General features: G+C 50.6%; 2 protein-coding genes across 2 annotated transcripts in view; one reads left to right on the plus strand and one right to left on the minus strand.

Annotated features, from left to right (window-relative positions):
* Positions 1-3,691, minus strand: part of NR1D2 (nuclear receptor subfamily 1 group D member 2) — a 92,153-nt gene extending 88,462 nt beyond the window's left edge. The window contains exon 1 of the mRNA XM_086939917.1: positions 3,511-3,691. Within this exon, the coding sequence (XP_086796043.1) occupies positions 3,511-3,691 (181 nt within the window). The remainder of the gene's footprint in view (positions 1-3,510) is intronic.
* A 4,746-nt stretch (positions 3,692-8,437) lies between these two features.
* LOC147689339 (uncharacterized) lies at positions 8,438-9,988 on the plus strand. The gene has a single exon (XM_086940072.1). The coding sequence runs from the start codon at positions 8,438-8,440 to the stop codon at positions 9,986-9,988; it is 1,551 nt and encodes a 516-aa protein (XP_086796198.1).
* The last annotated feature ends 3,946 nt before the right edge of the window (positions 9,989-13,934 follow it).

The following is a 13,934-nucleotide window of genomic DNA, read 5'->3' on the forward strand; positions in this document are numbered from 1 at the left end:
TTATGAAAGGCGTCTGTCTGTATTTGCCCAAGGTATTGGGACTTATGTCAGGGGACACGTCCGCGTCCCCTGTACTGACAAGGACAGCCTGAGTGAGTGTGCCAACTAAGTTGTCACGCCCCTCAGAACCCAGGGTTAACCCTACTAAACCCTTGGGAGGCGCACTACCACTGCTGACTGTACTAGGGGGCACAGGTGCCTTAGGGGCTGCAGTGGCAGGAGTCTGCCCTCCTCCTTTCTTGGTGCACTCACTAAACCAGTGAGATTTACTTTTACAGTACTGGCACCATCTTTTGGATTGGCCTTCTTTCTTCTTTTGGGGAGCCTGACCCCCACCCTCTTTGGGTTGTTGGGGACCTGTCGAAGACTTCTGGTCATTTTGTTCCCCCTTAGAATCTTTACCCTTCTGGTCTGCTTTCTTCTGACCACCTTGATTCTGGCCCTGGTTCTGTTTAACTCTCGTACGAGCCCATCTGTCTGCCTTCTTTCCCAATTCTTGGGGAGAGGTCAGATCCGAGTCGACAAGATGCTGATGCAACAACTGGTTCTGACAATTGTTTAAAATTTGTTCTCTCATCATCAAATTATACAATCCTTTGTAATCAGTAACCTTACTGCCCAGCAACCAGCCCTCAAAAGCCTTAGTGGCACAATCGACAAAATCAGACCAATCTTGAGACTGCGTTTTCTGGGTATCCCTGAACAGCACCCTGTACTGCTCAGTGGTTAGGCCGAACCCTTCAACGAGTGTATTTTTCAAGACTTGGTAATCGTTCGCATCCTCCACCCTTGTGGTGAGGAGCTTGTCTCTTCCTTTACCTTCAAAGGAGAGCCACAAGATAGCTGCCCACTGACTCTGGGGAACACCTTGCACCGTGCAGGCCCTCTCCAAAGCAGTAATCCATTTGTGGATGTCGTCCCCTTGTTTAAAGGGGGGCACTATCTTACCAAGGTGTTTCGTATCGAAACTCTTTTCCCTATTGCTAGGTACATTGCTGCCACCAGTGGGGACTACCCCACTTAACTGTTGCTCTCTCGCAAAGGCAAGCCTTTCTTTGGCCAGGGCAAGTTCTTCCCTTTCGATCCTCAGATTAGCTGCCCTTTCCTTAGCTTCGTACACTCTCCGCTGAGAGGACGTCATCCCTCTTTGCGAAGAGTTGTGAGAGCCATTGGTTTGAAGGGATCTGCCAGAGCCTCTTGACAGAGATCTAGCTCGTCCATTCCCAATGTTAAGCTGACCTGATAGTGGCCCCAGGAGTCCCCCAGTACCACTGTCATGTTTGCTTAAGTTGGACCTGCTTAGTCTAACGACTTCTACCTGTCCCTCATCTGCCTCATCCCCAGAGGGATCCTCATCCTCATCATCCTCCACATCTTCGTTCTCAGTTGCGAGGTGGATGAGGTCAGGATCGTCTCTGGTTCCCTCGAGGGGAGGCATGTCTCCTTCTGGATTAGAAGAGCTAAGACGGGTCTCAGCTTTTCTGGCATCATAAGTCTCCAAGAGACCAATCAGAAAGGACGTGGTGGGGTTAGACCCCTGCTTGATCTTCCGGGAGTGACACACCTGTCTTAACTCCTTGAAGCTCAGCACAGTATATCTTGAAGGGATGACCTGTGGAGGGTCAACTGACACAAGGGGAGACTCAGAGTTTCCTCCTTTGTCCGACATACTGTTTCTAGTGTGGTGTAAGTGATGCACCTACCTACACTACGTGTTTACCTACTGTTCCCTTGCTAGGAGTTGCAGCCAAGGTGTGCTAAGCCTTGAGGAGCTGCAACAGCTGGTTCAGTAGAACTCAGAGTATTCTAAGCTTTAGTTATATGTACTAACAGTACTTATGCGATCTTTCAACAAGATATTCTTAGGATACGTGTGGTAAAACAACAGCAAGCTCAAATCCCAACCGCTGCTCACCAATGTGAGAAGTTGGCCCGATATGCAACGTTCGCTATTCTAGCGACCGCTATGTATCGTTCCAACGACCCTTATGGTGTTTGGTTGTAAGTCAACCTATAGACCAGCTATCCTAGTAGCGTGGATACGAGCAGTCTAAGGCTAAAGACTCGAGAGGGCGTGTTAAGCCAGCTGTTATACCATCACATACCCCTTGAACACCAAGTGAAAGGACACCACACAAGTGTTATGAAAATAAACAGGATATTTATTAAGATTCACAACAGCCCTGGACTCTTTATGAGGACAGGGTACTAAGCACAAACCAAATCTCTTAGGAAAATACTTCAAGTGCACAATTAAAACAAGTGTCCGAGGACACGGAAAGTTTAAGGTCTCGGGCGGACCCGATAAGGCAAGTCGGAAGCGAGGGACTCGGGACCCTAGAGTAAAGAGGCTATGCAGGCACCGAAATGCCGAGTTACCTAGCCACGAGGGCTGCGGCTGCACAAGTCTTACAGGCGTCGGGGTCTTCGCTGACGAGCCAGGAGCCGGAAGAAAAGGAGTTGCTGGCCGGCGACCAGTGATGAATAGTTCGTAGAGATCCAAGCCTGGATCAAAGATTGATGATACCTGAAAGCAGAGGGGACCAAGTTCGTACTACTAGCCAGTAGTCAGATGGTACCAGGAAGGCACCGGATGGCCGTCACCTCGACTAGGTGAGTGGGCGACGCTAGGCTCTGCAGTCTCACGGGCCAGGAGGCGTTGTCGGCGACCACGGCGGAGGTGCGAGCTGTCCCACGAAGGATGATGCTGTCGGCGTCGCTGGGCCCAGGATGGGGCAACAAGCCTTGGCAGATCTCAGGGCCACGTGGTGGGCCTAAGATGGCGTCTTGAGTGGACCAGGAGGGTCCGGGGTGCTTCTCGCAAAGATGGAAGCAAGGGCCAGTCTGGAGCAACCAGACCAGCAGTGTTGATTGTCGGATGTCGTCGCAGAAGGGCACAAGCCAGCGGCTAGTGACCAGACAACGTGCTGAGCAGCGAGCAGAAGGGCCCCACGCAGATCGTGGAGATGCTGGGAGACTGCACTTCGGTGCTGGAGCGGCTCAGGGTCGGGGCTTCTCGGACCCCAGAGCACTCACCAGGGAATCGCTTCGATGGTCGTGCTGGTTAAGAGCGTGCAGGTTCTGATGATGGCCGGTCCCTCGAGGTCTCGTCGCACCCACAGATCACAGCTGAGCTGATGACGTGGGTAGAGGTCAGAGGTGCCAGGGAAGCCGGTTCTCGTCGAGCTGGGCCGTCGGATTCCTTGAGGAAGGACTTACAGCAAACCGCAGAGTTCTTAGATGGTGCCCGCTGATGCAGGGTGACTACTCCTTAGTCACAAGGGAGAAATCTTGAGAAGAGTCTTGAGTGTCCTTTCGTAGAAAGTAGTTCTTGATTCAAAGATGATCTGGGGGAGGACCCAAGATGGCGACCTGAACGGACGCTCGATTCTCGGCTCCGCAAGCCGGTATATTTTGTACTTATATCCTGATCTCCAATCCGGCCTTGCACCGCAGCGGACCAAAGCTGCTACTGTACTGATATTCCCGGAGCTCCGTCGAGGTCCCTACCTGCTGGATTCCCGAAGATATCGTCGCGTCTGGCGGGGTCTCCATGCTCGGACGCTGAGACCAGTGCTGCTCCTGGCCGCCGTGGACCTTCAGACCGGCAGGCTTTCGCTGAGTCCTGGAAGCGGGGATCCACTGTTTGGAAACAACGCCGCTTGATGAGTCGGACGGATCCGCCTTGCATCACCTGCGCCACAGCCCGCGTGATCGGTGCAAGAGGGTGCAGCCCTCCATTGTTGTTATTGTCTCCCTGGCTGGGCTGACCCGCACCGTCCGAAGTAAGTGGATCGCCCCAGGACTGCCCAGACTTGCACCGCGGCGGCAGTGATTCTCCTCTCGCAACGCTCCGGAATCGAGAGGCACCTTCGCCTGATCCCAAACTCACTGAGACTGTCTTTCTCCCCCTTCAATACTGCGCCCCACCAGGCACCGAAAATGGCGGCTGCCCTCCCTGCCGCGGAGTCTCTCCGTTCGCATCGCGCCAGCGACCCCCATCCAGACATTAAAAGGACCGCGGTGCAGCGTCCATGGACACGCGTTGCGGAGCGGAATAATTTACAGACGGAGCCGACCGGCCGTGATGTTCTCATGGCATTAATTGACCTCAGGGCGGAATTGCGAGCACTAGCTAACATTACGGGAGGCACCATGACATGGCGGACGGAGTGGGTCCGACCGGCCGCCTCTCAGCGATGTACTGACTCAGCTTTTACGTGCACGGAGGGGGAAGTCGTGGGACCGAGAATTGACGTGGAGGTGCGGAATGCCAGCCTACATCGCGACTCCCGTGAATGGCAATCCGGCATTGGTACCGGGGATACATTGTTGCACATACCACTGGAGTCTGAGACCTTGCTTATGGAGAAGTTACTGTTTCCCCAACCTCCATTTACTCGGAAACTGTATCCCCCTGAGCTTGCTGCTTCTCAAGTGCCTTTTTCCCAGCAATGGAAGGTATGTCCGTCACTGTATGTGGGGGTGCTTCTACTGTCTGCCTTTTGTGCGGCTGCCGCCTGGGGACCTCCATTTTGTCCTCATCTCCTGTTTCCTCATCGACAGTGGCCATTTTATATCCCGACTCTGTACGGATTAGGCTTTCCTCTGTTGATGTGCTCAGGGGGACTGTTGCGCTCTGGCCAGGGCTGAAGACCTCTGTTTGTATATCGGGACTGACGAGCTAATGGGACTCGGACTGGAACATTTTCGGCTACGCTTTGGATTGTGAGCACCGCAATGCCCCACCCCGTTTCTATCGTAATTAAGACTGCTATTGTTTTACTATCTTACGGAGTGGGGAGAGACTACACGGCGGGTGTGTCCGGGAAGAATAATGTTAGGCCCTCCTCTGACTTTCTAGTATATGCTGCCATGTTGTTTCTTGTTTTCAGGGGGGCGAGCTATCTCCAGGAACTCCATTCGGGGACGTACCCGGGATCAGGCCAGGGCTAAATTGCTCTTCCTGGTTATCGGTGTATGATATGGTTGAGTTGGGACTACCACTGTTTGAGCATGAGACTGCCTTTTGTTTGATTTACTCTTAGATTTGGATTTGATTTCCCCACCAGCAGTTTCGCTTGCCACCATTGTTTTGCATTTGATACTTTCGGGGAGGGGATGCTTATAGGGCCGGGGGGGACCGGGAATATGTTGAATTTGGCTCCTCCCTCCTCTTCTGGGAGTTGGGGAGTGGGATGTTCTTTCTCACTCTCTCTATTCTCTTTCCCACTTGGGGGTTCTCTTGGGGCGACAGGCATGCCTACTGGGGGGGGGTGGGCCGTGGCCTTCCGCTGGTATGCAGGGTGGGGGGATGGGTTGTGTTTTATGTTCTTTCTTTGTTTCTATGGCCCTCTTTCTCTTTTTCTCTTCTTCTTCTTCTTCTATGTTTCTTCACCTCTTTGGGGTCGGGGTTCAGTGTTCTTCGAATGATGATAGCTATCCTGGTCATTTAGTAGCCTCTACTCTCCTTGTAGTGTTATAATTTGTACTCGACAAAATCATAAAATTAAACCTTTTTCTATCCTCATACTATCGCTCGCGACTCCACATGATACTCCTTGCTTAGAGATGGCTTTAACAGCGTTCTGTCCGAATGGCTTCCTTTTTATCCTTCTCTTGTATGTCATAGCGGCCGGCCCTGCGGGGTTGTAGGCAGACGCTGTGTATCGTGCATTTCATAAATAAAGGTTTAAAAAAAAAAAAAAAAAAAGATGATCTAATTTGGAAGGGTCCCCGCTCCGGCCTTTATTCTAAAGAAAGGGGTGGGTACATGACTAGGTCCTGCCCTAAGGGTGGGACCAGGAAGGGGGGTAGTTACACCCCTCTCCCCTGCCGGACTTTTCCCAGGCCAGGGCTGGTGCCCCTGGAACTGGTTCTAACCGGCAGATGCGTAGTGAGCACCGGGGTGCCACTCCGCAGTCACCTTCTCGCAAAAGCCCTACCTACCCAGAATACACAAACCCTGTCTGGGACGGTGCGAACACCGCCCTCGACAGGAAACCCTTTGTCCAAGCTCTCCTCGCTGGAAGGACTCCCAGCAGCAGGAGGTCAGACTCGTGTCTGTGGTGGCAGCATCCATTTTGTGGAGCTGAGGCTTTAGTTAACTTTAACCGGGGTTCACAGTTACGTACATGTCGTGTCCCTCTAGAAGGGCGGAATGCTAATCTCGTCGCCAGAGTTGGTGAGAGGGCAGCATCCCGATTCGTATGACACCTTACTCGACATGCCTTGATAACGCGACACCGAAGTTACCGATGTGGTACGCGTTATCATGGAACAGCCATTGGGTCTTGATTCCGCAAGCTGCAACCGGGCTCGGCTCGGGCCAGAGCCTAGTTCACGCGAGCCCATGCACTCTGCCTTCAGGATTGTCAAGGCCTGCCATAGGAGTGACTGATAGGAACTCGAGTGTCCATTGTATGGTTAGATATAGGGCTACTATATCTACAGCAAAGTGTGATTACACGACTTCGCCCCAGCTGTCATGCAGCCAGTTGTGTCAAATTTAGGAGGCCAGCCAGGGGTGGCATAATACATGCTGCAGCCCCTGGCGGCCCTGAGTACACCTATGCCCTGAGTTACAGGGTCTGACAAGGTGGCCCAGTACCAATTGGTAAATGCACCTAGGGTACATATCGTAATTTAGAAAGAGAACAGCCAGGCTGTGGGTCTGATTAGCAGGCCCACAGCCAGAGAAAGTCGTAAACCAGTGAAACAAAAGCAAAAAATCTGGGTGATCATAGGATTGCAGACCCTACTCTCCTACAGGGTTGATTTGTCAGAATATCGGAGATGGATGTTACCGGATGCGTATGTGCTTGCCGTTGTTACTATGGCTCACGGCATGTCACATATTAGCGCGAAAGGTATATGTAAGTTGTTGTCTTCTGAATGGAAGAATGATGGGATTGCTAAATGTGCTGAGAGAGTGGTTAAGAACTGTATGGTATGTTTGATGTATAATCCTGGCAAGGGCACCCCCACTCCACCTGGTCATTTTGCTCCTCCTACATGTCCCTTTGAAGTTATCCAGTTGGACTTCATCCATATGGAGAGATGCAATAACCTGAAATATGTCTTGGTTGTGGTTTGTGCGTTCTCCAGATGGATCGAGGCTTACCCTCTTAAGGATAATACTGCCCTGTCCACAGCGAAAGTCCTACTGAAGGAATACTTTCCTCGGTACGGAATGCCACGGATTGTATGGTCAGATAACGGAAGTGAGTTTGTGGGAATTGTGATGAAGAGTGTGTGTAAGGGCCTTGGAATACGTCAAAAATTCCATAGCGCTAATCATCCTCAATCGGCGGGTTTAGTGGAAGGGTACAATGGTACTCTGAAACTGAAACTTGCCAAAATTCAAGCCACGACTGGTTTGTCTTGGCCTGATGCACTGCCTCTAGCTCTTTTATCGACCAGGGCGACTGTGCACTCTCGAGTAGGGCTTAGCCCATATGAGATTGTGTTCGGCCGTCCTGCGAACATTTGGGGAGTCCCGAGGCCTAAGGCATTTGACAGTCTCGAATATCCAATGTTGATTGACTATCTTTATGATCTGACTGCTAAATTGAGTTTGATTCATCAACAGGTTTTTGAAGCTCTACCGGCACAAACAGAAGGTCCTGGACATCGGCTCCAACCTGGTGACTGGGTCGTTACCCGTAATTTTGGGAGAAAGCGTAATCTTGAGCCAAGATTTGTGGGACCCTTTCAAGTTCTGCTGGCAACAAGGACTGCAGTTCGGTTGGAAGGCCGGAAGCACTGGGTGCATGCCAGCCATACAAAGAAGGTTCCACTTCCTTTGCCAGCAGATAATTGGGTGAAAGCAGGAGTTGCCCCAACGGAGACTGAGGCCCTTCCACGTTACGTGCCATTCAGTGATGCTCAACCTGTAGAGAACGATTCAGTTCAGTCAGATACACCTGTTGAATCATCTGGAACTGTACCTACGTCTTCAGCATTGGAGGATTCGAGTTCTGAACTGTCACCTGAACGATCGAACACTGTTTTGCCATCTGAACCGTTGTTTGAAGAGCAAACTCGGCCTGGAAAAAGTCGATATTTTCTTCGATCGCGTGACAAGGACTAATAAAAAATTCCTTTTTGTTTTTTCAATTTTACATTACCCCCTCACTGTTGCTACGAACATTGCGAATATTTGCATTTTTTCATTGATTTTGAGTTTTTAATTCTTGTTATATACATCACGTGTGTTCCTCTTCAGTGCAGCTAGGAGATTTATATTAAATTGAATGTTTATTTGATTAGAACCTATCATCCAGGTTGACCGTAGGGCCGTGCGGGTACTTCCTTCTGTTTAGCAGGTTCCTGACACTAGGTCGGTTACTTTTGTCTATTCCTGGGAACTCCTGGGAATTGATAATTGCTACTCAGGACGAAGTGCTTCAAGAACGTTACGGACGGTTTTTAGAGGATGGAGTTCTCTAAGCTGTCAGAAGTAGAGAGGATGTCGGCGCAAAGATCCAAACTGCATAAGGTTTTGCGAACAAAATGCTTTTTGTTTCAGGTTTTCATGCTGTTCTTAACTGTTTCTATGCTATCGGTGGGTGGAGTGTATCTTGGGGTTCAGTCGTTATTACCTTCCACTTCGCCTACCTCTCCTTCTCATGATCTGAATTCTGTTCCCACTATTTCTCCACATTCCTTTCATCCTCTGCCCCAACATGAACAGGTTAGACGTGCGGAATTCATGAACAACTCCTTTGTCCAACTTCTTCATCAACATCAATTGGTGATGAATACTACCAACTGTTGGGTGTGTGGGTTAATGCCACATACCATGGATAAGGGTATTCCGTATTTGGTTCTTCCTTACAGCACCCAAGGGTCAGCTCGGGCATTCCAAACTATGTTCCGTAGTGCACTAGATTCCTACCCCCGTCGAGAGCCACGCTCTGCAGACCTTGGTCCCGGCCCGTACCACAAGTCTTTGGCGATAGCGATTGCCGACTTAGATAGAGATATTTTTGATGCATCGCTTATTCCAGAGGAAGAGGTGCAAGCGTACAAGGATCTGAGTGAGGCTGAGTATAGTATGTCAGTGGGTGATAGACAGCTTAAGAGCTCGTCTCCGATTTGGATTGTACCCCACCTTGGTCGTTTCTGCCTGCAAGGTCTTGGTCGAAATCCGAGAGCTCAGCTTGGGAAGAGTGCTTGTACAGAAACGTATGTTTTACCAATGCTCTCTTCCCCTGTTTTCCTGACTGCCAAGGGTACCTATTTTGTATGTTATGATCGCGCATATACATGGTTGCCCTGTGACTTCTCAGGCACCTGTTATATTGCGAATCTTTTGCCACCGACTTTTACAGTTGCCTCAGACTATCACAAGACTAAAATTGTGAGAGGCGTTATTAGCGAAGAGGACACTGCCGGTCAAGAAGCAGGAGACTTCTTCAGGGGTTTCCTGCCGTTTTGGGGACCTATGGTTAATAGTAGGAACCTGAGACAGTTGACTCGTGTGGTGGAATCGACTGCTAACATAACTGCAAGTGCTCTTGGTAATTTGACAGCGGAGCTTCAGGCGGATAGACTTATGACGTTGCAGAACCGTATGGTTCTAGACGTTGTACTCGCAGATAGAGGTGGTATGTGCAAGGTGATCCATTCGAGCTGCTGTATTTTCATTCCTGATAACGCTCCAACTGTTTATCAAGCCATCTGGAAGTTGCATAAAATCTCCGAGTCCATACACGTGGACGAAGGTAATTGGACGCTTCTAGGATGGTTTTGGGGTCTGATATCGACTTGGGGTTGGAAAATTCTGATGATTGTAGGGGTTGTTGAGACGTTTCTGTTCACGTGTTGTCTTTGTGTACAGTGTGGTCCAGCCTTATGTGGCCTCTGTGCTACAACGTGTATAAGACGGCCATCTGTTACCAAAGAGACATTGATGGATAGAATGATGTTCCAGCAACAACTGAACGATCTGATGAAAATCGAAATCGATTCCGATATCGACTAGTGCTTGCCTACATGAGGGCAAAAGGAGCGTCTGAGGTTCCGTGAGAATCGTAATGACGTTTTGGGCCTGTGCGAATATGGACGAGTTCGGTATCTATGAACCGCAAATGACGAGTTTAGTGGGTGTACGCGTTTTCGCTACTCTACTCTGCAGCATTCGTCTTAATCGTGGGTTTCTTCATCTGAACCCACGGGTTCCATTTTAGATACGGCATCCATTTTGTTTCTTGCCCCCACGTAGCCGGCGAACGGACAATGTCCGCCTCATGACCCTGGGTTTCCCAAGCTCTTGCGGAAGATGCATATCCCTTTGAGTGTGTCTTTATGACTAGGGGGATGACACGGCAAAAGCAGATGGCTCCGCTCGAGGCTCATCTTGCCGTGCCATTGTTTCAGCCGTGCATGCGTTAGGCTCAAATCCTTTGATCCTGCGATCACGCTTCCGATATTGCCCCTACACTCTTTTCAATCTGTTGTCTGTCTTTGTCTTCCTTGCACCTGTTTCTGTCCCTTCTCTTAACTCGTTTACAGCTTGAATGGAATGTGCCTAATGTTGAGATAACGTGCTTTTACAGTTGGGAACCGGCAATGCTACTGTAATTATGTTCCGGGCTTCTGAAAACATGAATGCAACCCTTTTGAAGTTTACTGTGGGAACTGAGTTGTAACCTTTTGTTCGCTATGTTGTGCAATGACGAAAATATGTATAAAAGGAGCGATACACTTTTGCAATTCGAAGCAGACTCTCAGAACCTACACTTTGTTGTACTTCTTGCGATCTCTGTATCCCTGCAGTAAATAAACGCTGATCTTTGACGCCGAAGGAAGTGTCCCGTGTCTCTGTGATTTGTACGCCGGAACAGGTAACCCACGAAGGTTTCAGGTGTTGTTCCCTGGCACCGCTGGGCCTTAGAATAGCCTAGTCCTTCACTGGTGGAAATTTAGCTTTTTTGTGTATCTTTGGCAAGAGATAAAGGCAGGGGAATCTGGAATGTAGAACCTTAAGAAAGCCAAACTCAGTGTCAACAGCAGACCCATTTCCTTCCACTGAGATAATCTCGCATTGATCACCGTTTGTGCAACAGGGCAAGGATTTGACTCTAGTCTCTGATCACTAAGTTGTCGTAAGGCCTCTAGCTCATAGTCCGAACGGTTCATCAGTACGATATTCCCTCCCTTATCTGCTTCCCGAACAATGAGGGAAGTATCATTTTTTAGGCTAAGCAATGCACTTCTACCAGTTTTAGTCAAGTTGTCAAAATTGTGTTGCATGTTTATAGTTGCTAACTTGTCCTCTAATCTGTACAAATCATCCGTGACTATTTTACAGAATACGTCTGTAGGAGAGTAGGGTCTGCTATCCTATGGTCACCCCAACTTTTTGCTTTTTGCTTCACTGGTTTATGACTTAATGTGGCTGTGGGCCTGCTAATCAGACCCACAGCCTGCTGTTCTCTCTCTAAATTACTGCCAATGCACTCTAGGTGCATTACGAATTGGAACTGGTTCACCTTATTGGCCCCTGTAACAGTGTACCCAAGGTACCCAGGGCATAGGTGTTTCCAAGGCCTACCGGGGGCTGCAGCATGTATTGTGCCACCCCTGGCCTGGCCTCCATATTTGACACAACTGGCTGATCACTCAGCTGGGGCAAGTTGGTGTTATCACCTCTTGCTTAGGTGTAGTATCCCTATACCTAAGTAACCTAAACTGGACACATATGTTCCTATCAGCCACTCCTATGGAAGGCCTCATCAATCCTGGAGGCAGAGTGCTTGGATATATGTGAAATGGTGCTCTAAGATGAGCTGAGCCTGTCTGCAGCTGTCGGGAACCACTCCCTTAGCTGTTCCGGGATGTTGCCATACCATATACTCTTAAGTGCATTATAATCCTCGCGGTTATATGCTAACTTTGGTTTGGCATTATCAAAACATGTCGAGTAAGGTGTCATACGATTTGGAATACTATCCCCTCAACAGTTCTGTCGACGGGGATAGCATTCCACCCTTCTAGAGGGACACGACATGTGTGTAGCCTTAACCCCGGTTAAAGTTAACCAGAGCCTCAGCATCACAAAATGGATGCTGCCACCACAGACACAAGTCTGACCTCCTGCTGCTGGGAGTCCTTCCAGCGAGGGAGGCTTGGACAAAGGGTTTCCTGCCTCAGCACCACCCCAGACAGGATTTTGTGTATTGGGTAGGACAGGGCTGAATAGATTGAGACATGCCCGGGGCACACAAGGTATCTCCGTGCATAAGCCAGTCCAAACCGGTCCTGGGACTTTCCAGACCCAGGCCTGGTGAGGAGCTAGACAAAGGAAAGGGGGTGTAACCGCCCCCCTTCCTGGTCCCACCCAGAGGAGGGAACTAGCAGGTGATCCACCCCTCAGATTGGGAATAAGAGTGGGAGCAGTGCCAGAGCACCTCAGATCATCCTGAAATCAACTTTAAACGAAGAAGACGACTGGACTTCGACATTCTGCTGCACAGAAGACTGAAGAGAATCTCCCTTGTGGCCTAGGAGTGGCCACCCTGTGAACACAGGCACCAACTAGCAACTCGACGTCTGCTTTGCCGCCGCCTCCCACCGTAGCCCGAGCCTGAGCCCAGAGCCTGACAAGATCCAGACTCCCAGACTTCTCACTACCCGATCCACAGTCCCTGCAAAGAAGGGACCCGTGGAGGCACCGAGAGACGTGGGACCGGACCTCTTGGAAGACACCCGTAAAGCTGACTGCGCAGCATCCAAGGCATCCTCAACGTTGTTCTTTGGGGACTGAAAAGCCCCCCACCGAGCAGCCCTTGCACCGAAGATCAGCCCCCCAGCATCTACACGATCTGCGTGGGGCCCTTTTGCATCGTGCCACTCGATGCGCCATCCCGGCCACTAGCCACGTGGTCAGTGGCCATCTTGGCGACGAAACCGACAAACTACACTGCGGGTCTGGTTGCTCCAGACTTGCCCTCGCTCCTGTAAAAGGGAGCACCCGTTCTGACCTTGCTGGTCTGAGTGATAAGCCTTTTTCGATTCCTGCGTGGCTTGCATTAGCCAAGGCCTGTTTGCTACAATCAAGTTGCCGACACCGCCAACAGCGAGTGACACACAGCAGTGTGTGACTGCGTAGTGTGGGACATTGCTGTGTGTGTGGCAGCGCAGTGTGTGTGAGGCAGCGCAGTGTGTGTGAGGCAGCGCAGTGTGAGTGACACACATCAGTGTGTGACTGCATAGTGTGAGACATTGCTGTGTGTGTGACAGCGCAGTGTATGTGAGGCAGCGCAGTGTGTATGTGAGGCAGCGCAGTGTGTGTGTGAGGCAGCACAGTGTGTGTGTGTGAGGCAGGGCAGTGTGTGTGATGCAGCGCAGTGTGTGTGAGGCAGTGCAGTGTGTGTCTCACAGTGCAGTTTGTAACAGCGCAGTGTGTGTGTGAGGCAGGGCAGTGTGTGTGTGATGCAGCGCAGTGTTTGTGTGAGGCAGTGCAGGGTGTGTCTCACAGTGCAGTGCAGTGTGTAACAGCGCAGTGTGTGCGTGATATGACAGTGTGAGTGACACACAGCAGTGTGTGACTGCGTAGTGTGAGGCATTGCTGAGTGTTTGACAGCGCAGTGTGTGTGAGGCAGCACAGTGTGTGTGAGGCAGCCCAGTGTGTGTGTGAGGCAGCGCAGTGTGTGTGTGAGGCAGCGCAGTGTGTGTGTGAGGCAGCGCAGTGTGTGTGTGAGGCAGTGTAGTGTGTGTGAGGCAGCGCAGTGTGTGTGTGAGGCAGGGCAGTGTGTGTGTGATGCAGCGCAGTGTGTGTTTGAGGCAGGGCAGTGTGTGTGTGATGCAGCGCAGTGTGTGTGTGAGGCAGTGCGTCTCACAGTGCAGTTTGTGTGTAACAGCGCAGTGTGTGTGTGATAGGACAGTGTGAGTGACACACAGCAGTATGTGACTACGTCGTTTGTGAC

Source organism: Lissotriton vulgaris, chromosome 10 (assembly GCF_964263255.1).
Source record: "Lissotriton vulgaris chromosome 10, aLisVul1.2, whole genome shotgun sequence".
NCBI lineage: Eukaryota > Metazoa > Chordata > Amphibia > Caudata > Salamandridae > Lissotriton > Lissotriton vulgaris.